Source organism: Epinephelus fuscoguttatus, linkage group LG5 (assembly GCF_011397635.1).
Source record: "Epinephelus fuscoguttatus linkage group LG5, E.fuscoguttatus.final_Chr_v1".
Lineage (NCBI taxonomy): Eukaryota > Metazoa > Chordata > Actinopteri > Perciformes > Serranidae > Epinephelus > Epinephelus fuscoguttatus.
This window is the reverse complement of record NC_064756.1, coordinates 27,091,445-27,116,282: the sequence shown is the minus strand read 5'-3', so window position 1 is coordinate 27,116,282 and position 24,838 is coordinate 27,091,445. Positions and strand designations below refer to the sequence as shown.

The 24,838-nt window shown below is 38.3% G+C and overlaps 1 protein-coding gene across 2 annotated transcripts; it reads left to right on the top strand.

Annotated features, from left to right (window-relative positions):
• The first annotated feature begins 31 nt into the window (after positions 1 to 31).
• si:dkey-4p15.5 (zona pellucida-like domain-containing protein 1) lies at positions 32 to 15,748 on the top strand. 2 transcript variants are annotated; one of them, XM_049577415.1, is made up of 12 exons: positions 32 to 132; positions 5,536 to 5,640; positions 11,407 to 11,522; positions 11,619 to 11,845; positions 12,116 to 12,300; positions 12,391 to 12,463; positions 12,554 to 12,651; positions 12,737 to 12,817; positions 12,901 to 13,072; positions 13,177 to 13,291; positions 15,166 to 15,195; positions 15,319 to 15,748. In XM_049577415.1, exons 3-12 carry the CDS (start codon positions 11,423 to 11,425, stop codon positions 15,453 to 15,455), a joined length of 1,218 nt encoding a protein of 405 aa, XP_049433372.1. In that variant the 5' UTR covers positions 32 to 132; positions 5,536 to 5,640; positions 11,407 to 11,422; the 3' UTR covers positions 15,456 to 15,748. The 2 variants fall into 2 exon arrangements, with proteins under 2 accessions (XP_049433372.1, XP_049433374.1); XM_049577417.1 differs by having other exon boundaries at positions 82 to 132; positions 5,520 to 5,640.
• Positions 15,749 to 24,838: the final 9,090 nt, after the last annotated feature.

Here is a 24,838-nt window from a genome sequence, read left to right as displayed (position 1 = left end):
CAGCAGTTGCTATCAAGATTATTGTAATAAAATTCAAGTGACTTCTGGCTGCTGTCACACATTGGCTGTTTGCAGTGGTGGAGGAAGTCTGCAGATCATTAACTGCGCTGCCAGTGCCCAGTGGAGGAGGAGGTACACAGATCTTTAACTCAGATAAAATGGGCAGTGCCACTGTGTAGAGATACTCTGTATAAAGTTATGCATTTAAAATTTTATTCAAGTAAAAGTATTAGAATCAAAGTATAAGTAGACTACAAAAGGTAAAAGTAGTACCATCAGCAGTACTAGCAGTAGTATACCACTGTGATGGAAGACGTATTTAGATCTTAAAGTAGCAATACCACAGTGTAGAAATACTCTGTTACAAGTACAAGTTCTGCATTTAAAATCTTACTTAAGTAAAGTAACCTATGTAAGGACTGGAAGCAAAGTACATTTTAAGTACCAAAACTGAAATTATCACATGTGCAAAATGGCCCATTCCAGAATCATATGACTGGATTATAATTATCAGTGATGGAAGAAATATTCAAATCTTAAAGTGGCAATACCACTGTATACATATTGTCTTACAAGTTAAAGTCCTGCATTCAAAATGCTTACTGAAGTAAAGGTAGCAATACAAAGGTGTGAAATACAGTTACAGTTAACATCCTGTATTCAAAAACTTACTTATCTTGCCTATCTTTCTAAAGTAGACTACAAAAAGTAAAAGTAGTACCGTCAGCCATACTAGTAGTAGTATCATACCACTGGGTTATATCAGTGATAGAAGAAGTATTTAGCAATACCAGGGCGGCACGGTGATGTGATGGTTAGCACTGTCGCCTCACAGCAAGAGGGTTGCCGGTTCGATCCCGGGCGTGGGAGCCCTTCTGTGTGGAGTTTGCATGTTCTCCCCGTGTCAGCGTGGGTTCTCTCCGGGCACTCCGGCTTCCTCCCACAGTCCAAAGACATGCAGATTGGGGACTAGGTTAATTGATAACTCTAAATTGTCCATAGGTGTGAGCGTGAATGGTTGTTTGTCTCTATGTGTCAGCCCTGCGATAGTCTGGCGACCTGTCCAGGGTGTACCCTGCCTCTCGCCCAATGTCAGCTGGGATAGGCTCCAGCCCCCCCGCGACCCTCAAGAGGATGAAGCGGTTAGAAGATGAATGAATGAATAGCAATACCACGGTGTGTTCTCTGTTACAAGTACAAGTCCTGCATTCAAAACCTTACTTAAGTAAAGTAACCTATGTAAGTACTGGAATCAAAGTACATGTTCAGTACCACAACTGAAAGTATTCACATGCAAAATGGCCCATTTCATAATCCTACCACTGGATTACAATTTACTAGTGATGGAAGAAGTATTCAGATCTTAAGGTAACAATACCACAGTGTGGAAATACTGTCTATACAAGAATAAGTCCTGCATTCAAAATCTTACTGAAGTAAAAGTGGCAATACAAAAGTGTGAAATACAGTTACAAGTTAACATCCTGCATTCAAATTCTCCTACATCCTACGTAAGTATTAGAATCAAAGTACACTTCAAGTGCCCTCCAAAAAAGTACTCAAAACGGACGCAAAATATCCCATTTCAAAATCATACCTCTGGACTATATATTGGTCATGGAATAAGTATGCTGATCTTAAAGTAGCAATACCACAGTGTAGAAACACTGTCTTACAAGTAAAAGTACTGCATTCAAAAAAAAAAAAAAAAGTAGCAACACAAAATGTAGAAATACTCAGTTACAAATGAAGGTCCTACATTCAAAATCTTATTTTAGTAAAATAATACCACATAAGAATTAGAATCAAAGAACATTTAAAGTATTAAAAATAAAAGTACTCACATACACAAAATGGCCCATTTCAGAATCCTACCTCTATACATCAGCAATGGAAGAAGTATTTGGATCTTAAAGTAGCAATACCACAGTGTGGAAACACTGTCTTACAAGTGAAAGTTCTGCATTCAGAATCTTACTTCAGTAAAAGTATCCACATAAATGGCAAATTTAAATGGCAAATGTCAGAGTAATACCACTGGATAATAATGAGATGGAAGAATTTTTAAAGTATTAAAAATGAAAGTACTCACATACACAAAATGGCCCATTTCAGAATCCTACTTGGAAGAAGTTCATCTCTTAAAGTAGCAACAGGCCAACCACGGTGTAGAAACACAACAGTCTTACAAGTAAAGGTTCTGCACTCAAAATCTTAGGCCTGCTGAAGTTAAAGTGTCCTACTTAAGTATTAGAATAAAAGTATACATAAACTTCTATAGTAATAGTACTCAGTTAGCAGAATGGCCCATTTCAGGATCATATCACTAATTATCAGTGATAGAAGATCTTAAAGTAGCAACACCACAGTGTAGAAATACCATCTTATAAGTAAAAGCCCTGCACTGAAATCCTTACTCAAGTAAAGGTAACCTACAATATACTTACAATACTAAAAGTGAAAGTACTCAGTGAAAATAGCCAAGTTCAGAATCAGACTACTGGATTATAATTAGTAAGTAAAAGTACTGCATTCAAAATCCTTCTTAAGTAAAACAACAAATGTATTAGCATTAAAATAAACTTAAGTACAAAAGCTCAAATGCAGAATGGCCCAGTTATATCATATAATAGTATTAATATTATTGGAGTATTTATGTATAAGCAATAATGTTGCAGCTGCAAGTCGGGACTAATTTCAACTACTGCCAGGGATCATGATATATCCTAATTTATTATCTGATTTATATTCTGTATTAATAATCTCCATAGTAAACAACAGAAAAACAGTAACTAATGTTGTCAGATAAATGTAGTGGCGTAAAACGTACAATATTGGCCCCCAAAATGTAGTGAAGTAGAAATAGAATGGAAATACTCAAGTAAAGTACAAGTACCTCAAAAGTGCACTAAAGTACTGAAGTATATGAACAAATGTCGGCCTCTTAGTGTCAGTAACTTGTAATGGAGTACTTTTATAGATTGGCATTCAGTGGTAGAAAGTAACTGAGCACATTTACTCATACTGTACTTACTATTTCTATTTTATGTTACTTTATACTTCTTCCTGGGGACACTGAGGTCCTTTGATGTGTGTGTGGAGATGTTGACCATGGTGGCCAGTGCACTTTTCTACGCTGCAGTGTGTTGGTGAAGCTGTTAAGCATAAAATGAAAATACTCAAGTACAAAACTGTACTCAAATACAGAACTTAAATACTTCATTACATTCCAACAGTGCTAATGTCACACTATATAAATACTCCATTACAAGAAAAAGTCCTGCACTAAAAATGTTACTTCAACTGAGAGACCTACATTTATTCAAGTACTTTACTTAAGTAACTCTTTGCAGTCAGTGCAAGTAAGGAGAACAAATAAGCTTAACCACACCTATAACCGCTGGGCTGACACCTTAAGAAGCATAAAGGAAATGAAATGTAGTCTAACACCTCTAAACACTGATACTGAGACACTGAGATCAGGGTCGATTCCCCAAAAAACAACAACAACAAGTGGGTCACAGATCATCAGGTTTTATTTTTTTAAAAAAAACAACAACCCTGGGATTAATTTACCTTTAACAGTACAATACATGCAACAGTGTGTCCTGATGCGACTTTTTTTTTTTAAGTGCCCCTCCCATTTTACTGGCGTAACTTGTTAGGATACTGCTCAGGTGTTGCCTGGGAATGACTCAGCATATGCCATGTACCTGCAGTCAGTGGCTGGTGTTGAAAATGAATCTATTGTGTGGTTAAATAAACATATAATACTTTCCGGTTTTGACCCTGTAAAGGTGCAATACAAAAAAAAAAGGAAGGAAAAGATAAGATCTGATGAGATGGAACAAGGATTATACAATGTATGCATATAGAATATAAAATAGAGTGCAATTAAAGTACAGAAAATATCATCGACAACAATAATGTGTAAGACATAATAGGAAATATAGCATCCACCTTAATTTATTTTTGATGCACTGAGGAGGAAAACCATTAATTTAACACATTTCACATTCATTTTTGAGCTTGGGTTTTTCAGACAAACTGCAATGTGAAGGGTTAACATTTTGATTTGATTTAGTACTCAAGTTGCCAGGTATGCTCCCTTGTCAGCTTGTGCAGGTTGTTTCTTGCCCGCACAGGCTGAACCTGAAATGAAGCCCTGTCAGCTCCTTCTTATTCAGAGTGCTGTAGGGATGACGTTTTTCTGTGGGCCGACACGTATGTTCATGGATGATCACCTGATTCTCTCTTCAAAAAGCAGATTGGGTTTTTCCATTGGATTTGAGATCAGTGGTTCCCAACTGGTCCAGTCAGGAGGTCCAGATTTCTCCTTAGTCATTAGTTCAAGGTCCACGCAGTTTAAGGTATTCAGCATCATGCGTTTGGCCATGTCGTTGGGATAGTTTGCTGTCTCTGGCAAGTAGCTCACTCACTCTACAGCAGGAAACGGTGCTTAATAATAAAAGCTCTGTGCCAGAAATTCACTGTACTCTAAAATAAAGTGTTTTTTACAAACTTGAAACATTCATAAGTCACTTGCGGTCCATTCAGAATGGACCCGTGACCCACTTTTGGACCACGACCCAGCAGTTGGGAGCCACTGTTTTATAATATTGCAGAAAATAAGCTCTGTGGCAAACAAAAGTTTATAACACTTACACATTTTGTTAACCAAGATAAACTTTAAAAATGAACACAGATGATGATGATTTTTGAAATATAAATTTGTAGAAAAAGATTTTGGCACACTTACATCTATGCAGTGTTTCACTTTATTGCTGAGTTTTCTGTCTCTTCGACCTTCATCAGAGCATACATGAGGCAACATTGGACAGGCTGGTGAAAGTAACCAATCTCAGTCTAATCACTGGCTCTATGCAATACACCTGGCGCAACCCTGGTGGTTGGAGCTCCACCTTCTCAGAATAGTTTTTTTAATACTGGATGGCAAACTGAAAGGCATACAAATGGAAGCTACATTTGTCTTGTCATACATGATTTTTGAAATGTAAATGAAATTGCCAAAAGTAAAAAGCTAATGTAATGGCTGTACATGAATTACACCACCCAGTGAGCACCAATCGGGATTTCAACATTGATTTAAAAGCTGTTTGATATTCGGTCTGAACATCGAAGACCTTTTTTCACCATCTTTTCAACCAGCTAAAATGCGATTACAGCATCAATGTCTCACAAATTTGTTTTATTATTCTGATCATTTGTTCAGTAGGTTAAAAGAGAGACAATAGGCTACTAATGGGCTCTGTGCACCAGCTCCACTACTTCCTGAAAGTCCATTGGTGTGTAAGGTATTTCTCCAAAGTCACAAAGTCAGGCACTGGTCGAAAAAATCATAATTTCAACATATTTAGGTGTTTAGTATAAATGTCATAAAGTCTATGCGCTGCCAGGAAGAAGCTTTCAGGACAGTTTCAGTTTCATATCTGTACATTCTTCATCATTTATGTAAAATAACACAAGTTGTGTTGACTGCTGTAATGCGCATGTGCAAGTGATTTGCTGTTACAGCTTCGAGTTCAAATGTACGGACGTCTCGCAGCCCACTGGGACCTGCAGAGCGAGGTGAAGGAGCTGATGAAATAAATGTGCATCTCTGCAGTACCGACATACTTAGTAAGTACCTGTGCCACTGTATTTCAATAAAACAAACCATAAATTAGACAATCGTTGTGTTTTATGCTGCTCATGATGTGGCCTAGGCTGCTGTTGTGCCAAGCTAGCTTGGTGATAGCATGCTAACATCTGACAGTACGTTAGCATGCTATGCATCTTCAAATAGTCTCGAAAAACGGTCACTTTTGAACCTTTTCCGAACGTCTTTTCACCAGTGACTGTAGTCCTTTTTAAAGGTCTTTTCGACGAAAAAATGTTCACTGGGCACAGGTGCATGACTTTAACTTAGCCACCACAATGAGTCTTTAGAGCCGTGTTCGGCTAACGACATTCTGTAACCCCTTTTAGCCACTTGTTAGCAACCACCTTTTTTAAGACACACAAAAGCTTCAAAATTCACGGGAGGGGTATTTACTGACATGTTTCAGAACACAACATGAAAATATCTAAAGCTTGTGTTGACTGCAAACCTTATTTTAAGCATCTAGGCCTAACCAATAACCCATTCAAAAAAACCCGGTGATTGTTAAAATGTAAACTCATTTCCAGGTTTTATGGACTCACTCCTGCTTTAATCTGATGGATATACCTGTAGAACAGTATAGTACAGCCACATTGACTCCTGCTCTTGGTCTGTTTGAACAGTTGTGTCTGGCTGGTTGCATAATTTTGAGTTGAACTTTGGATGTGTGTTGCTGTGAGCACATGATGTTAAGTTAATATAAGTTGACCTTCTTTGAGGTCAGTTTTGTTCAGCTATGCCAAGCTAACTGTTCATTTGTAAGTAAAAGTCATTTTATTATATGTGGACACAGTTTCCAGAGTCTGCCTTCACCTTCCTGCCACTCTGGTCTGGTGTCTCCACATCCTCAGTATGGTTTAGTAGACCAATACAAACATCATTTAAAATGTCAGATTTTATGAACCACTGACTGTTCAATGTGGTCTTGTGTTATGTAATTATGGCTCTTTATGAACTTTATTTTTCACTGCAGTAGTCCCAAGAGGCCCTTTAGAGGATGCCTATAGAGACGGGACACTTGTTTTGTCCCCTCAGACTCAACTGTTATTCTTGTTTCAGTGTAAACATCCATAGAACTCTTTGTTCCCATTGAAAGTATATTAAGTCTACTATTCCTCACATGTCTGTGTCACATTCACGGACACATGAGAGTGTAACGTGCCTCGAGCTGGTATTGTTGCAAGGTGTCTGTGACTTTATCAACGTGCTTAAGTAAAGATTAGCCTAACACTCTCTGTGCATGAAATGAAACATATCAACACATTCTCACTGAGCTGTTCTGTGCTGGTAATGAAAATGCTATAAATTTTAACAATTATGGATATTGGCTATATTGCTTTTTTCTTAACAATTGTTCAGAAAAAACAGCAAGTACACACATAACTGCAGAGTTGAGAGATAATTCCCTTTCATGCAATTATGTGATTCACTGTGAAGGAACAAATATTGATTTTTATCCTTTTTATGTCTTTGCAAGAAACCATTTTGAGCTCAAGCAATCCATGCAGCAGCACTCGCAGAACTCTTCCTCAGTTGTCCCCTGATATTTTAAATTGGCACTTCCTTGTCAGTCAGTTATGGTGGAATCCATTAAAACAGAGACTAAATTCTGGAGACGAGTATCAATATACACTCACCAGTCACTTTATTAGGTACACCTGCTCAAATACTTGTTAACACACATAGCTAATCAGCCAATTATGTGGCAGCAAGTCAATGCATTTAGGCATGTAGACATGGTCAAGAGTTAAGACCGAGCATCAGAATGGGGAAGAAAGGTGATTTAAGTGACTTTGAATGTGGTTTGGTTGTTGGTCCCAGACGGGCTGGTCTGAGTATTTCAGAAACTGCTGATCCACTGGGATTTTCATGCACAACCATCTCTAGGGTTTACAGAGGATGGTCCCAAAAAGAGAAAATATCCAGTGAGCGGCAGTTCTCTGGGTGAAAATGCCTTGTTAATGAAATGCCAGAGGTCAGAGGAGAATGACCAGACTGGTTCAAGATGATAGAAAGGCAACAGTAACTCAAATAACCACTCGTTACAACCAAGGTCTGCAGAAGACCATCTCTGAACCAACAACACAACAAACATTGAAGCAGATCGACTACAGCAGCAGAAGACCATACCTGGTGCCACTCCTGTCAGCTAACAACGGGAAACTGAGGCTACAATTTGCAGAGATTGGAAAGATGTTGCCTGGTTGGATGGGTCTCAATTTCTGCAGCGGCATTCAGATGGTAGGGTCAGAATTTGGTGTAAACAACATGAAAGCATGGATCCATCCTGCCTTGTACCAACAGTTCAGGCTGGTGGTGTAATGGTGTGGGGGATATTTTCTTAGCACACTTTGGGCTCCAGAGACGTCTGTAAAACTGTTGAGAGGACACCTCGAACTGCAAACAGGATCAAACATGACTCTTTTTATTATGAATTGTTGATCCATGAGGGTTTTATATTTGTAAAACCCTCCTCAAAAAGCAATTTTAAGCAATTTCAAAAAATCTGTGAAGTCACAACAAAGTAAAGTAAGTCTGCAGTTAACTGATTTTTTTAGCCACTTAGGGGCAGTGCAAACAGGATGTGAACATGATATTTACATATCAACTTTTAAGTTGATACAGCAAATCTGTCAGCAAACAGTTGCTTATTTACACATCCAGCAGTTACGGAGCAACATTATCATTAATTTGGAGTCATGTTATGACCACCTGATGAATGTAAGTCCAAAACTCATCCTGTTTTTGGTCTCCTGAGGGAAATATCTGGCTATTTAGCTGCTAGATGCTTTAATATCTTCATCAGCTATGGTCACTAACTGTATCTGTCTGCTGTTTGGTGCTGAGCAGGTGTTGTGCATTGGGTGTAGCTACGGTGGGCATACTGTTTTTAAACTTTACCTCAAACATAACTTTGGCATTTATTTGTACTACAATTTCTTGTTACGCACTGACTGACATGCACACTGATACTAATATATCTGCGATGCCCTACAATTCATGCATCTCTGCGAAGCTAATAATACATGCTCTTGGTTTACTTTATTCCCAGGTAACACAGGGAAACAGCGTCATCCTTTATTGTGTTTTTTTTTTTTTTTCAAACCAAGATATTTAATATCTTATGTGTACGCCTCAGCCCATATTGTTAGCTGGCGAGATGATTCAAGTACAAATTGACTTTAAGTTCATCTGCAATTTGCCAGCATCAAAGTCACTGTTTTACACATTCAAGCTACGTCATAAATCAGAATTTGGATTCTCTAACAAACTACATTTCTGTGAACATTTTAACAAGCCTGCAGCAAACACAAACTATATCCGCTCCCTTTTTAATACGAAACATTTGTTTTTTCTATTATGGGTCCTGACCTAAATCTGCCACGGGCCTGTACCGGGTTAATATCCATTTCCCCAAGGGTGACCACATTCACTGCTTCTGGGTCCAAGTTTTGAAGAAATGTGCCCTTAGTAACACTGATGGCATGGCTTGCAGACAAATGCTTATTTAGACAACAAAGGGGTGATTAAAACTGGCATTTGACATCGGATACGTCTAAAGTAATCTAACAAGCACCTTTTTCAGGCTGTATCCTCACGGTGTATTGTGGTTTTGTTCTTTGGGGACCAGAGTTACTCTGGAGTCCCTTTCGTGTCATGATGCTTCACAAAAGCCTTTGGATTTCTCTCAGATAGGTGTGTCTTTTATCCCAGAGTGTACAAAACAGCACTGATATTTTCTACTTATGTTTTACAGCCTGAGGCCATAACAAAAACTGATCCATTGCAAAACTTGCACTCAGAGGAACAATAATGAGACTTTTATCACATCATAAGATCTCTGAAGAGAACACTTGTGATTTGATCACTGGTCCTGCTCTTTCATAGTCCTAAGAAAAATAAAGCACTGTTTGTGTGTATACATTATGGTTTCCTATGCGACACTCTCCCTGCCCATACCTGACAAAGTGATCGAGTGATTTTCCATTGCAGCCATTAATTTTGCATTACCATACATATAAAGTTATGTCTTAGGCCAGACCCAATGTGAAATGATTGCTAATGCATTACTGGAAGCTGACTGCTGTAAATGTGGCAGCAGCAGGAGACAAAGTAAGAATCAATCTGACGCCCTGCTGGCAAACATCCTTATTCCAGCACTATATAATACAAAAAGCAAAGTATGGTTTATACTATTTCATCATTAGTACATCCAAGAAACAAGCAACTTACAAGGGAACTCACTCATCTCTTAAGAAAAAGCACCCAGTTTCGATTTCCTGTGTCTGTCTTTAAATAACATGTTGACCTCATTTAAGATTGGGACAAACTAAAATAAATTCTCTCGACTGAGATCAATATCGTCACATCAATAATACAGTGCTGGGACATACGGCATGGTGACTGATCATTTTAAATGAACAAATAAGACCAAAATCAGGCAGGGTATTACTGGAAGCACCCGGAGCATACTTTTTTGTGACATATTATAAAAAGTAGTCGCTTGAAAGTCATTTAAATGCCAGCATTTAAAGAATTTCAGAGTGAGATTGAACTCGTTTGATCAATAAAACAATAAATAATGGTAAATGTTGATGAAGAAATCCTTAGCTCAAATAAATGTTTTTCACCAGGTGCCTCTTTTTATGACCGATATACATTTACAGAAACAAACATTATTTGTTTACAACCATACTATAACACCAGTACATTGTGGCAAGGAGCTGGCTGTCACTTCACATGTTGATCCGTGTGAAAAAACAATCATATTTTTAGAAGAATTGTTATTCAAATTCAAAATGCACATAAAGTACTCAGAAAAATGATGATGTTAAAAGTCCAGCTCACGTTACACTATTGTCTGAGACATCCCTCACACACCCCTGTGGCGGCGACAGTATAAATGGGGAGATCTGGTGGCTGATAGCACCACAGAAAATGAATACCTACAGGTGAGTCGATGCAATAACTTTATCCCCTCTTTTTCCTGGTAGTTTCAGACTGCTGAGTATATTTATTCTTAATGCTCTGTAACAGATGATACTTCAAGGAAAGCACTGAAATCTGAAATAATTTTTGGGATTTTCCTTACTATATGTTATAGTATACGTTTGCAGATACTGAAATTTTGGTTCTAGATTAATTTTGGATGATTTTATTATGTTGGTCTGCTCTGTACACATGACATCGATTTCATTTCTGTCCGTCCTGGGAGAGGGACCCCTCCACAGTCGCTCTTCCTGAGGTTTTCTTCCATTTTTTTCCCTGTTGAAGTTTTTTTTTGGGGGGGGGGACCTTATCCACCGTGAGGGTCCAAGGACAGAGGGTGTCCTAAGTTGTAAAGCCCTCTGAGGCAAATTGTGATTTGTGAATCAAATTATGGGACATATGAGATATCATTTGAGGGTCTTTTTCTATCTATAATAGTTTTACCTCTAATTTTTAGATATGCAAAATGCATGTTTATGCGGAAATACAGTATTTTGTATAATATATTTATAATTGTGTCATAAGTGCTCTGAAAAGAATGTTTAAATCGTGACTCAGCTCTTTCAAGTGACTGCTTACAGTATGTTGCATAATGGGCTTCAGTAACTACCATTGTAGGCTTTCCCCTGATGTCCCGATAGGATAATAGGTCGTCTTTGACGTCAAAAATTTCGAAAAGATTTCTTTCAAAGCACTTCCCTGTGAAAGAAGATGGTGAATGCCTTGCTTCCTATTGTTTTGCTGTTTTCTCACAGGTCCACGCTCAGAACAATGAGGCTGGTCATCCTTGTGTGCCAGCTTGGCCTCATTCTGAGGACCGAGGCCCAGATACCAGATGCTTGCGTTCTTAGCGATACAAACAGAGCTCCAGGTTTGTACCATTTAATACATGTGTTCTTTATTTGCCGTTATTTTCACACTTCCATTGCTTTGTCATTTACATCCTCCTTTTTTATATCCCTCCCAGAAAACTCGGACATAACTGTGCTGTGTGGCACTGAGTATATGGACCTGAGCATCTATCTTTGCCCGGTGTACCAAGCTCTTTACAATGAGTCTCTGATGGTCCTCAATGATCAGTTAAACACACCTGAGTGTTACGGGGATGCTGACTGGAGCGTGGACCCACCAGTCTTAAAATTCAGATTCCCCTTGAATGAAAGCTCCATCTCATCCTGCAATAATAACTTCAAGGTATTTGTCACAAGAGCTTTAACAACTTTTTTTCAAAGTGTTCCTCAATCGAGGCGCTAAGTCCAACAGGTTTATTGGATGATCTCATGCTATGACAGCTAAGAAATTTTGAGGGACATGTGGTAAAAGTTTGCTTTTGGTAGATTCTGATGATACTGAGTAGCATTATATGGAAACAAATGACTGGGAAGTCATAGTATCTTGAATTCTATGCTAAAAAGTGCTAATCTGAAACTGGTTTAAAGTGAAATATGTTTGATTTTTCAATAGATAATCAACCAAGTTGGGACTGGACAGTTTTCTGACTTCTCAAATGTCCAGTACGTTAACATCTCCGGCACTATTACCTCTGTAGACCCCTCTGCGGGTATGATCACCTATCGCCCACAGATCCTTTACAAGTTCTCCTGCTTCTACCCGATGCAATATCTCCTGAACAACACTCAACTGGCCGTGTGAGTGTATCATGAATAACAAGCTGCACAGGAAATAAGCCGGACTGAGCTACATTTTGATTAATGCAAGTTTCTTTTCATTCTATACAGGTCAGGTGTGAGTCTTGCCATAAGAGACAACAATGGTAGCTTCATCAGCACACTGAGTATGCAGCTCTATCAAGTAAGACCTGCTCTCACTTTTAACGTTGGACTGAGAGTATTTCTTTAACATTTTATAACTTGATTTTGCTCTCACTTTTCTGTGGAACAGGATGACCAATTCCAAGACATACTTAATATCCCGCAAACAGGACTCAACTTGAAGACCAAGATTTATGTTGCAGTTACAGCTACCAATCTAACAGACAGGTATGTAAGTTTTGACAGTTTACAGTAAACTATAAGTTACATAATTGCAAAGAGAGACTTAAAATCCACCTGTCTGTCCTCGCAGGTTCAACGTGCTGCTGGTTAGATGCTACGCAACAACAAGCCCATATCCCACTGTCAGCACCTATTATGACCTTTTTGTCGGGTAAGTCTTTGACACTCAGCTCCAGGCTAGTCCTTTGTACTTACACGTGCGCAGTCACATTACCTGTTTCCTTTTCACCCAAGGTGTCAACGTGATGCACAAACTAAGGTGGAGCTCAATGGGGAGTCTCAGAAGGCACACTTCTCCTTTGAGGCCTTCAGATTTGTGGAGCATAAAAATCAGACGGTTTCTACTTTCTTCCTGCACTGCGTCACCAGGCTCTGTGAGGTATCCTCATGCAGCAGTTTAAAGCCTGTGAGTAGACACCAGAGTTTCCACCAGAGTCTGAATTTTAAGATGTACTTTCTGTGGTTAATTCATACATCAGATATTTGATTGTCTTTATTTATTGTGAACAGAACTGTGCAGTTTCACAAAAGAGGAGAAAGAGAGCACCCCAGGAATCAGACCTGGATGACAGCGCCAACGTTACAGTCACCTCTCCTCCCATTGTTGTGGGGCAACTCAGCAGTGGTGCGTATTTAGGGCAAAATTCAACAAAGATATCCCTTTATCCTATCACAATAACAATTCACATAATGAACAAAGATACAAAAAGTAAAGTCTATCATCATTCAGTGTGCAAATTTTGATTTGCTTGGGTGATTCAATCTCACTGGGGATTCTTGTTTAAAATTATGAATTATTTCACATTTGGCAATAAACAGGATTTGTATTTTTTGCTAGATAAATTACTACATTACATTACTAGTGAAATATCATGTATAAAATAAAGAAGTCCTCCAAATTAAAATGTAAATCATTTGTCCATGCCTGAAGTGACGCAAAGATGCGTTTTCTGAAATGACGCCCCTATCACCAGGACAACGTCATTTCTTTGTACCTTCCAAAACTGTTAAAAAAAATCACAGTTGAGAAATGCATTTTAAAAATAATCTGTTTTGTAATGTAACGCCACGATTCAGGTTTTGCCAAAAAAAAAAAAAAATAGAAAAAAGTCTTGGGAAGGCTCCTCCTTCACTCTCCGTATAATTTCTACTGCCAGGCTTCGTCACTTAAATGTAAACATTTTGTTGTGGGGTATTTTCTAAACTGATTGCTGTTGTTTTTCTTGGAAGGACACACAACATTAACCAGGGCCATAGTAACCAGCTTTCCTTGTCATTTTTTCTTAAAGGCCTAGTGTGTAGGATTTAGTGACATCTAGCAGTGAGGTTGCAGTCGGCTGCAACAAAACTAGTGTTTTGTTTGTCTGTTCTGGGCTCTGTGAAAGAGGCCCAGCTTACAAATTTATAAAGCGAACTTTATACACCATTGGCAGTGGGGTCATTCCATTCCTACAAGTTGCTCAGTGGTGCATGAAGCCAAAATCGTCCAACTAAAATTACCTGGATGATAGGCACTGCTGCTGCACTGTGTGGCCCATAGAGTAGGCACACTAGAGGCTTTTGCTACTAGAGACTTCCGAGCTGACTGCCTCCGCTTTAGCGCTCTGCTAACTTGAGTGGGGATAAAATGATTCAATCGTGTGGCTCTTCTAGAATTTCCAAATGTTATCAGACTGAATAGATCTAATTCTGGTGGTGAAACAAATCTCGCAGGGGTTGTAACGCCCAAAACAATGTATCCACTGACTTACTGATGTCTCTTCTGCCATGTAGTCAATAGGAAAACGTCTTTTTGGGCCACAGGGCATCACATAACAGCGTAATTACACTGTCTGGCCACTAAGAAAATTGGCTTAAAATCCTGGCGCACTTTTTGGGGACCTGAACCCACTCCGTATTTACATGTTACCGGCTAATTCCAACAAAAACACAACACGTTTTACATGTAGTTTCAGATGATTATAAACGAATGAAATCTTCGTCATGAATATTATATTCCAGTGTATCTGTCTAAATCCTACATGCTGGACCTTTAATAATACAGTGCAACATTTTGAAAAATGTGCTCGTTTGCTTTCTTCCCAAGAGTTAAATGAGAAAAAGAACATTGGTTTCATTGTTTTGCTATGAAGCTACAGTCAGCAGCCAGTTAGCTTAGCTTAGCATAACAGCTTGAAATGGGAAAATTGAAATTTTGACGCTGAGATTTAATACTTGGATTTAACAACGACGATGTTGCTAAGATGTTAATTATTGAGCTGTAGAGGTAGATGGATTTTTTTTTCTTTTTCCAGTCTTTATGCAAAGCTTTAGTTTACACACTGTTACCCCATATTATTGAGCATCACACACATCAGATTGGTACCACTCTTGGCAAGAAAGCGAATAAGAGCATTTCCCAAAATGTCAAATTATTAATTTAATCAGTTAGCCTGATCAGTAATAACACAAAAAGTAAATCTGTCAATTACTGACCATACTATTGTTCACATTTTGCAGGAGATGCTCAAACTTTTTCAGCTCCTTATGGTAAGAATCTTGGTTCTTCTTGGTCACCTCTTGCTCAGTCAGTAACAGCATCATTAAACAATACATCAATGAAGTAAAATATCTTTTGATATCTTCATGCTTTTCTCCTCCGTGCTCACACAGGTACGTCATCTGAGAGTGGCTACAGCAGCCCCGTGGTGGCTGTAATCGTCTGCATCGTCATCCTAGCTATTATCCTCGTCGCCATGGCTGTTTACTTTGCCTTGTACATCAGACAGAGAAAACCAATTGTCCAGTAATACCGTCTGACTGAGAGTGGAGTTTCTTTACCTATCTCCCAAACTGCCAGTTAATTCATCATCTACAAAGCATGGCCATAATGATGCCGAGATGGTACAACAAGAAACAATAGTCACACACAGTGTCATACTACTATTTCCCATATCACACACAACATTATAACAAGGTGGTCAGCAGTAATCTAGGCTTGAAACGTTATAATCATTATCAATCACATAGTTAATTAATGTGGAGATAAAGGCACAGAATTTGTACTATAATTGTGTATTATAAATAGGCGTTAGTATTAGTCATGTTGAAGTATTTAATAATGTTCTTTTGTAATCAATTAGAAATGATGTACTTTTAAATGTTTTCAGTGAGTGATGAAAAAGTACTGATGCTTTGTTCTGTGATAAACACACCATTAAACAAAACATTAAAATGTTGACCTCTCTTATTGTACAGCTAAACTACTGAATCAGTAGATAGGTTATTATGTTGTGGATGTGTTGAAACTTTACATTTCCATAATTTCCATGTTGAGGCACTAAACCGACTTGGTTAAGATTAAAAAAGATGACATTTTAGCTTTAAATTCTCCATTTTGGTGCCACAGTTACAGCTGGAAAAGCAGCCAGTTCTGTTCATCTTTGACCAGTGGTCCACAGTGGTCTTCAGCTTGGCAGCCATCTTGGCTGGCTGTCACGGTGTCCACCATCCCCTTCACCCACTTATAACATAGTCAGCTCACATACATGTAATCAAAACCACGTCACTTTAGAAAGGCTGATATGATACGTATAAAATGTACTAATGTAACGTATCTGTGGTTTGCAAATGTAAAATACCAACATGTTCTTCTGGCAACTGGGCTGCATTTGCTGTACTCCCTTGCTGGTTTCGGTGGATTTCTTTGAAATATATTAAAATATATAACAGTTGTTGGTGGCTGATAACTTTAGAGACGAGACGAGTGTTTGTCAGCCTGAGTAGCTCCCAAAAGCTCCGGGTTATGTATGTATGTACTATTTACTTTTTTGTCATTTGATTAGTTACAAATTTGTCATGCACAACAAAAACTGAAATTGTAAGGGCCTAAGGTGTTGGCCTGTCACGATAATTATGTGATTGACTTGTCAAGGTCAGCAAAAATGATTGAGGTCATTTCAATATATCGTATGATATTGCTGTTGTTGCTTGTGGCTAACATAATGCCAGAATAAACAGCAGCGTTTTCCTGACCATTAGCCTCATAAGCATAAGCCTTTTTTTCACTGTGCCTAAACCGAATGAATAGACAATTTTTTTAATTATTATTTTTTAAATAAATAAAACAATGCTGCAGCACATTTTGCTGCCATTTCTGGTCAGGTTAAAAGTTTGTTGCCCATTGAAAGAGTGTTTTGCATTATCATACTCATTATATTATCATTATATCTTAAAATGACAGTGTTATTGTTTGTCAGTTATCCCTGGGAAAATATATCATCCAACAAAAAAAAAAAGTTATTGTGACAGGTCTACTGTGGTGGCTCTTGTTTTTCCCTAATCTCATGCCCCGTGTCAAGCCTTGTGTCAAAAAGCTATATTAAAGTTTTAAGACCTTTATTATTAATAATCTTTAGTACATCTTTGATATAATCTTTAACATATCAGATAATATAAACTTTACATGGTGCATCTATAAACCTACTATAACTGATCTTTTGGCCACTTGGGGGCAGCGTTAACGAGTTATGAACATTGACTTGCGACCTTTTTTTTAGCAAACAGCTGCTCATTTACACATCCAGCAGTTATGGATCAACATTATCACTTATTTGGAGTCAAGTTTCTGGTCACCTGATCAGTGTAAGTCCAGTACTGATTCTGTTTTAGCTCTTTTTTTGGTCTCCACCATTTCCTGAGGAAAATTCAGAAGCCTACCTATCTCTTAAACTGCTAAATACTAAATAAATTCACCAGCTAGTCCCTAACTGTGTCTGTCTGCTACCTTGTTAGAAAATATCTATTAATACCACAGACTGTACATTATTTAGATGATGCATTTACTATTTTGAGGAACTTCCATGTGAGTATTTTCTGTTACTTTAAACTTCTACTCGACTACAATTCATAGGGAAATACTGCACTTCTTATTCCGCCTCCACCACATTAATTCAGTGCCTTTAGTCACTAGTTATATTGCTATGATCATCAAGTGTTGTTGGTGGTAAATAGGCTACTAATCTAGAAAAGTATGAAAAAATCTGAAATGTGGGAGTGTGTGTGTTTAGAGAATTAATAAAACTAAACCAAACCTGCCCCGTAACGCTGCCTGAAATGTACCTAAACCCAAACAGATCACACCTCACGTTTATTTATTTTATTTCTCCCCTCATCGCTTCTCTCTCCAACTTCTCCTTGTCTTCTTTTTAATTTGTTTTTTTTTCAAATTCTTCTTCTTTTTTTTATATTTATATTTTTTCTTTACGTGTTGTCACCTGTTACTTATCTGCGTCCCATTCTGTTTTGTGAATCAACATCTGTACAAAGTAATAACACTCCCAGCGGTCTCAGCTGTTTGTGCTAATTAGCAAATGTTAGCATGCTGACATGCTAAACTAAGATGGTAAAAATGGTAAACACTATACCTGCTAAACATATGCATGCTAGCATACTGACATTAGCATTGAGTTGAAAGCAGCACTGTGCCTGAATACAACCTCACAGAGCTGCTAGCAGAGCTGCAGATTGTATAAACCTAAATGCAGGCTATTTGTAAAACAGTATACTTGTTTAACTCTGTGTTGCTGCAAATATTGCGTATCAGTTGTCATAACTGACTTTAGGCCAGGGGTGTCCTAACTTTTCTTAATGGGGGCCAGATAATGTGAAAATACCTGGGGGCCAGCTGCTTCTCACGTCATATGTGTAATTTAAAAAAAAAAACAAAACAATCTCAAACAAGTGACAAATGCAACTGTTTCATCTTTCAGTTCAAAAGTATTCAACTTTTCACAGATCTTGAAAGCAGCGGCCCTCACTGTCAACTTTATGCTTTTTTTGCTGTGAATATATCTGCTACCAAGTAGTAAATTTTTGCTGTTAGGTAACTGTTTGTTTGCTTGTTTACTGTCTCTTTAGAAAAACACATTAGTTCGCCTCCATAGTTCCTACTTGATGCATGTCTAACTGCTTGATAGTCCTGTTTGATAGTCCTGCCAAACTGTTTGATAGTCCTGCCATCGTGAGGTGGAAGGAAAAAATGCAAAGAGATCTTGCTTGATAAACCAATAGTGTGTGCTGGACCACATACCACATAGCCTGGTGCAGTGGTTCCCAACTGGTGGGTCACGGGTCCATTCTGAATGGACAGCAAGTGACATGCAAATGTGTCAAGTTTGTAAAAAACTCAATTCATTTTTGCCCTTTCCTGCTGTGAAGTAAGTGAATAACAGACAGCTACTTAACAGAGACAGCAAACTACCTTGACAACGTGGCCAAATTCAAGTATGATGCTAAATATATTAAACTTGAACTAATGACTAGGAGCAATCTGGACCCTGTGGCTGGACCAGTTGGGAATCACTGGCAAAATGTATTCTGAACAACAAGCCAAGGGCCATTTAAAATGGATCCACAGGTCATGATTGGACCCTGGGCCAGACTTTGGACATACCTGTTTCAGGCCCATATAAAATGAACCTTCAGTATTTGTGCTGAGAATGAAAGTCAGAAGTTTTAGTGTCTTGTGACCTTATAAAATTTAGAGACAAACAGTCAAAACAAAGGCCACATTTTATAAATGGAGTAAGAATCTCTTGACAAAAGTGTCCCAGTTACATCACCCCCACCTTGGGGCATTTTGATTTATTCAATATACCAATGCATTTCAGGTAATTACTATTACAGTTTGTATCAAACAATCCCAACCTACTGGGGACGCTGCACCCAGTACTGAAATAGCCTCTTTATGTTCACACATAAAATATCAATGGGCATTTTCCTGCATTCATTTTATGACGGGACACTACTGTTGAGGAAGTTTTGCATGCTTTGTTTGTGATGTCCAGCTAATGTTACTCTTTTGTCTGACAAGTTTCCTCTTACAGCTTTTTGTTATTAGGTCCCCAGTATAAATGGAGAGATTTACAAACAGATGGCCAGACACGAAATGAAGGCACACAGGTGAGTCCCTCCATTAACTTCAATAATCATCGTATTCAATTTTCGATGCAGTATAAATACCAACTAATAATGTAAAACAATATTTACAGACCCAATGTTGTTTCTTAAATCATGGGGAGTTAATGCCACTTTTAACTACTATTATTTTAGCACAATTATCTGATAAGTTTTCAGTGTCTAGTTTGTGTCATAGGCTGTGCAGTTTAGGGTTTATGTGGTAAAATAAAGATGTGCAACTCAGTTTGCCATCAGTGATTCAATGATAATAGTAAACTGATACAAAGTTACACTTTTTTCTGATTGATGAAAAGATGTATGATCATGCATGAATCATTATCAAAAACCAGTCAGAAATATGCTTTTCATTTCTTTCCATAATAGCACAGCAGTGAGTGACTCTGCCATAGCTGTTATTTCTGCCAGTGCTGTCCTAATGTAGGTTGATCTGTGGTGTACGATGACATTTTTAAAGAAGTTTTCTTTCAGAGTATTCTTGAAAAAAATGACTGCCTTGCTTCCTATTGTTTTGCTGTTTTCTCACAGGTCCACGCTCAGAACAATGAGGCTGGTCATCCTTGTGTGCCAGCTTGGCCTCATTCTGAGGACCGAGGCCCAGATACCAGATGCTTGCGCTCTTAACGATACGAACAGAGCTCCAGGTTTGTGGCAATTACTTTGATATTTGTTATTTTCACTCTTACATTTACACCTTTTTTTATATCCCTCCCAGAAAACTCAGACATAACTGTGTTGTGTGGCACTGAGTATATGGACCTGAGCATCTATCTTTGCCCAGTGTACCAAGCTCTTTACAATGAGTCTCTGATGGTCCTCAATAATCAGTTTAACCAGCCTGAGTGTTTTGGGACTGCTGACTGGAGCGTGGACCCACCAGTCTTAAAATTCAGATTCCCCTTGAATGAAAGCTCCATCTCATCCTGCAATAATAACTTCAAGGTATTTGTCACAAGAGCTTTAACAACTTTCTTCAAAGTTTTCTTTAACTGAGGGACTTAGTCCAACAGGTTTATTGGAAGATCATGCTATGAAAGCCATTGTATGTTGAATTCCTGCATCAAAGAATTAACGTGATTTCAGTGAAATATATATTTCTTTTTCAATAGATAATCAACCAAGTTGGAACTGGATTCTTTTCTGACTTCTCAAATGTCCAGTACGTTAACATCTCCGGCACTATTACCTCTGTAGACCCCTCTGCGGGTATGATCACCTATCGCCCACAGATCCTTTACAAGTTCTCCTGCTTCTACCCGATGCAATATCTCCTGAACAACACTCAACTGGCCGTGTGAGTGTATCATGAATAACAAGCTGCACAGGAAATAAGCCGGACCGAGCTACATTTTGATTAATGCAAGTTTCTTTTCATTCTATACAGGTCAGGTGTGAGTCTTGCCATAAGAGACAACAATGGTAGCTTCATCAGCACACTGAGTATGCAGCTCTATCAAGTAAGACCTGCTCTCACTTTTAACGTTGGACTGAGAGTATTTTTTTGACATTTCATAATTTGATTTTACTCTTTTCTGTGGAACAGGATGACAAGTATGAAGACATACTTATTATCCCACAAACAGGACTAATGCCGAAGACCAGGATTTATGTTGCAGTTACAGCTACCAATCTAACAGACAGGTATTGAAGGGAATAGTTTGACATATCAGGAAATATGCTCATCCAAGTTACTGCCAAGAGTTGGATGAAAAGATACCACATTCCAATGTTTTCTCATGAAATGGTTCCTATGGTATCTTAACCCTAACCCTAACCCTAACCCTTAAAATTAGTGCCCCATAAATGGCGTTGTGCACTTAATATAAATTTCCATAGGTTAGGCTTACATTGAAATAATTGAAATTTCCCTTGCCTTTTGACCCATCCACCACTCCAACCTGCCTCACTACACTGACTTTAAGGCTTTATACTTCTTAGACTTAGACTTCTTTCTTTATTCCCGTTAGCACATTGGTCATGTGATCACAGCTTTCCTGATTACACGGGTTATATAAGAATTGTGGTACGTTACTTGTCATAGCTATCGTACAATGAGTGTAGGAGAACAGTCTGCATTCTCATGTGCTAGATAGAAAACTACAGCTAGCAGCTTATTAGCTTAGCTTAGCATTAAGACTGGAAACAAGGGAAAACAGCTGGCTCAGTTTGTACGGGCAAAAAGAAATCAACCTACCAACGCCTATAAAGGACAGTGGTTTCAGTCTTCTCATCACATTGTACTAGTCCATACCCATTGAGTGTACAGTTGCCCACGTATGGTTTCCCGTGGCGTGTGTTTGGGATACAGGTAATAGGAAATTACAGATTAAATAGTCAACTGAACCCATTAAGAAAAGCAATGTATTCAGACAGAGTTTTTGAAAAACATGGGACAGACAGAATGACTGACTGACAGAATGACACACTGACAGTTTCCGTGATTATGTACAGCATACCATACCATGACTTAGTCATACCAAAAATTAGACCCCCCCCAAAAACATTCAGCCACAGGGGGAGCCACAGCAATTGGTCACATTTTAGCCATTTTTAAGCATTTTTCTGTTGTTATAGCGCCACCCAGTTGCCAATTATTCTCCAGTCACCTTGAGGCGTCCTGTTCTACATATCTACCAAGTTTAGTAAAAATCGATATGGCCTAGGTATCGATATGGCCTAGATAAGAAATTAGCTCTCTAGCGCCCCCATTTTGTTTGATCAGGTCAATAATGGAGGGGTCCCCTCAGATTATGTGTGGTCATATGCCTACAAAGTTGCGTGGTGATCGGTGAAACCCTTGAGATGTTATACACCTTTATGTGATGAGCTACGCCCTCCACAATATTCATTGCCTTATAGAAGCTCAGTTTTAGTAAGTTTTCCAGCTTTTGCCAAGAGGGAACTTTAGATCTTGGTCCCTAGATTATGTTCACAGAGTTTCATGCAGATCGGTCAAACTTCCTAGGAAGAGATCGATTTTAAGTGTTTTTCAAAAAATTCAAAATGGCGGAAAATCCATATAACCGGAAGTTATGGGTTCTTGAGGCAAATTTGTTCCTCATGACGAGAGGCATCTCTGTGCAAAGTTTCATGTCTCTACAACATACGGGGCATGAGATACGCCCATTCAAAGTTTGCAGTTTCAATCGGTCGCTATAGCACCCCCCTTTGGCCAATTGATGTAATATTGCTTCATTCACATCCTCCCATGACCCTCTACCACTGTGACAAATTTCACATGGATTGACCAAGTCAGTGAGGAGAAAAACGTGGAACAGACACACACACCCACAGACAGAGTTTTCGTCATTATATAGTAAGATGTGTATTTGCTAACTGATTGAACTTGTGCTGACAGTAAGTTACATTAGCAAGAAAATGAAATTTAAAATCCACCTGTCTGTCCTTACAGGTTCAACGTTATGCTGGACAGATGCTATGCATCAACAAGTCCATATCCCATGCTCAACAAGTATTATGACCTCTTTGTCGGGTGAGTCTTTGACTTTGACACTCAGCCCCAGACTAGTCCTTTGTACTCCCACATGTGCAGTCACATTACCTGTCTCCTTTTCACCCAAGGTGTCAACGTGACGCACAAACTAAGGTGGAGCTCAATGGGGAGTCTCAGGTGGCGTACTTCTCCTTTGAGACCTTCAGATTTGTGGAGCATGGAAATCTGACGGTTTCTACTTTCTACCTGCACTGCGTCACCAGGCTCTGTGAGGTGTCCTCGTGCAGCAGTTTAAAGCCTGTGAGTCACAAACAATCACGTCACACTCTCTAAGTCAGGCTTTAGCACTGAAATCATTGATTTTTGGATATTTCACTGACTTTAATTTGAGCTAGTTTTTCAACAATTACTGGCAGATGATCTAAATTTACATCCTTGTGACATCACATATAAAACGATAACTTTGATGAGCCAAGTCTTGAGGCCAAAAGATAATGCCATTCCATGTGCTATGTATATCCTCCCGAGACCCAAACTTTTGTTTTATATGCATTTTTAATTGTTTTGTTTTTACATTTTTAATGAAACATTGTCAGCAATGATAAAGTCCCAATGTATGGTGTGCCGTTTGTAAAGTGTCTCACGCTGAAAATAATATCAACATTTTGCCACATTTAGCTCCAAACAATGTTTAAAAAAGTGTTGTGAATTTTTTAATGTCACCTTTTACCACATTTATAGCAATATTTGTTAACTTAGAAATATATTAAATAGTTAAATCTAAATATTAAATGTGGCAGTTAAATGTTAAATCTAAATATTAAATCTAAATCTGAATGCTAAATCTAAATCTAAATGTTAAATCTAAATTTAAATGTTAAATCTAAATATTAAATCTAAATCTAAATGTTAAATCTAAATGCTAAATCTAAATCTAAATGTTAAATGTTAAATCTAAATGTTCTGGGTGAAACTAAATATTTAGCTAATATGCAAATTCACACTGCCGGTCACCGAAGTACCAAGATAAAAGCTGGAGATGGTCAGACTGTGTTTATAGCATCAAATAACGAATTAAAACCAACTTAATTAGTTTCAACCATAAAATGTGATCAGGTTTTGAACCCACTTTTGTGTCAGGTTTGGCTGCAGACTGACTTGGCAGAAACGATTGCCATCTTGTTTTTACATGGATTAGTGTATTGTGCTCAAACTACCACTAGATGGCACAAAAAAAGTGTCCAAAAAGAGGACAACAGGCCTAAGTTAAGTAGAAAGTATAAGGTCAATGAACCCAAAATGTGACGTCATCATATGAAGACACAGGGTCTCAGGAGGATATGCAGAGACATAAACTCGAATCATCATCTTGTTTTGTCCTGAGCAGGACTGTGGATCCATGGCCCGCATGTCGAAGAAAAAGGCCCAGTACATGTCAAACAACATTACAGTCACCTCGCCGCCCATCCTTGTGGGCAAACAGAGAACGGGTGTGGCTGTTGGGCTAAAACCCACAGATATTCCCTCCTCCTATCAGACGAAGAAGAATTACAAATACGAAAGTAAGCAAAATTTGGAAAATAAACAATATACCTTACCTTACAATACCTTATTTTATCTTGTATATCTTTCTTTATGAATTTACTGTGTTTAAAGAAAAGGAGCAAAATATAAACCTTACAATTCCTAAGTTCTGCAGTAATTAACATTACCACTGACAAAACAGAGTCATGTCAATTCTGACTAGTTTTTGGTTTATTT

Bases quoted from the DNA above. Each gene is read 5' to 3' on its own strand.
- si:dkey-4p15.5 (XM_049577415.1), top strand. From the start codon at position 11,423: ATGAGGCTGGTCATCCTTGTGTGCCAGCTTGGCCTCATTCTGAGGACC. The intron at 11,846-12,115 runs GTATTTGTCACA...ATTTTTCAATAG, and splicing joins CCTGCAATAATAACTTCAAG to ATAATCAACCAAGTTGGGAC. The intron at 12,818-12,900 runs GTAAGTCTTTGA...TTTTCACCCAAG, and splicing joins TATTATGACCTTTTTGTCGG to GTGTCAACGTGATGCACAAA.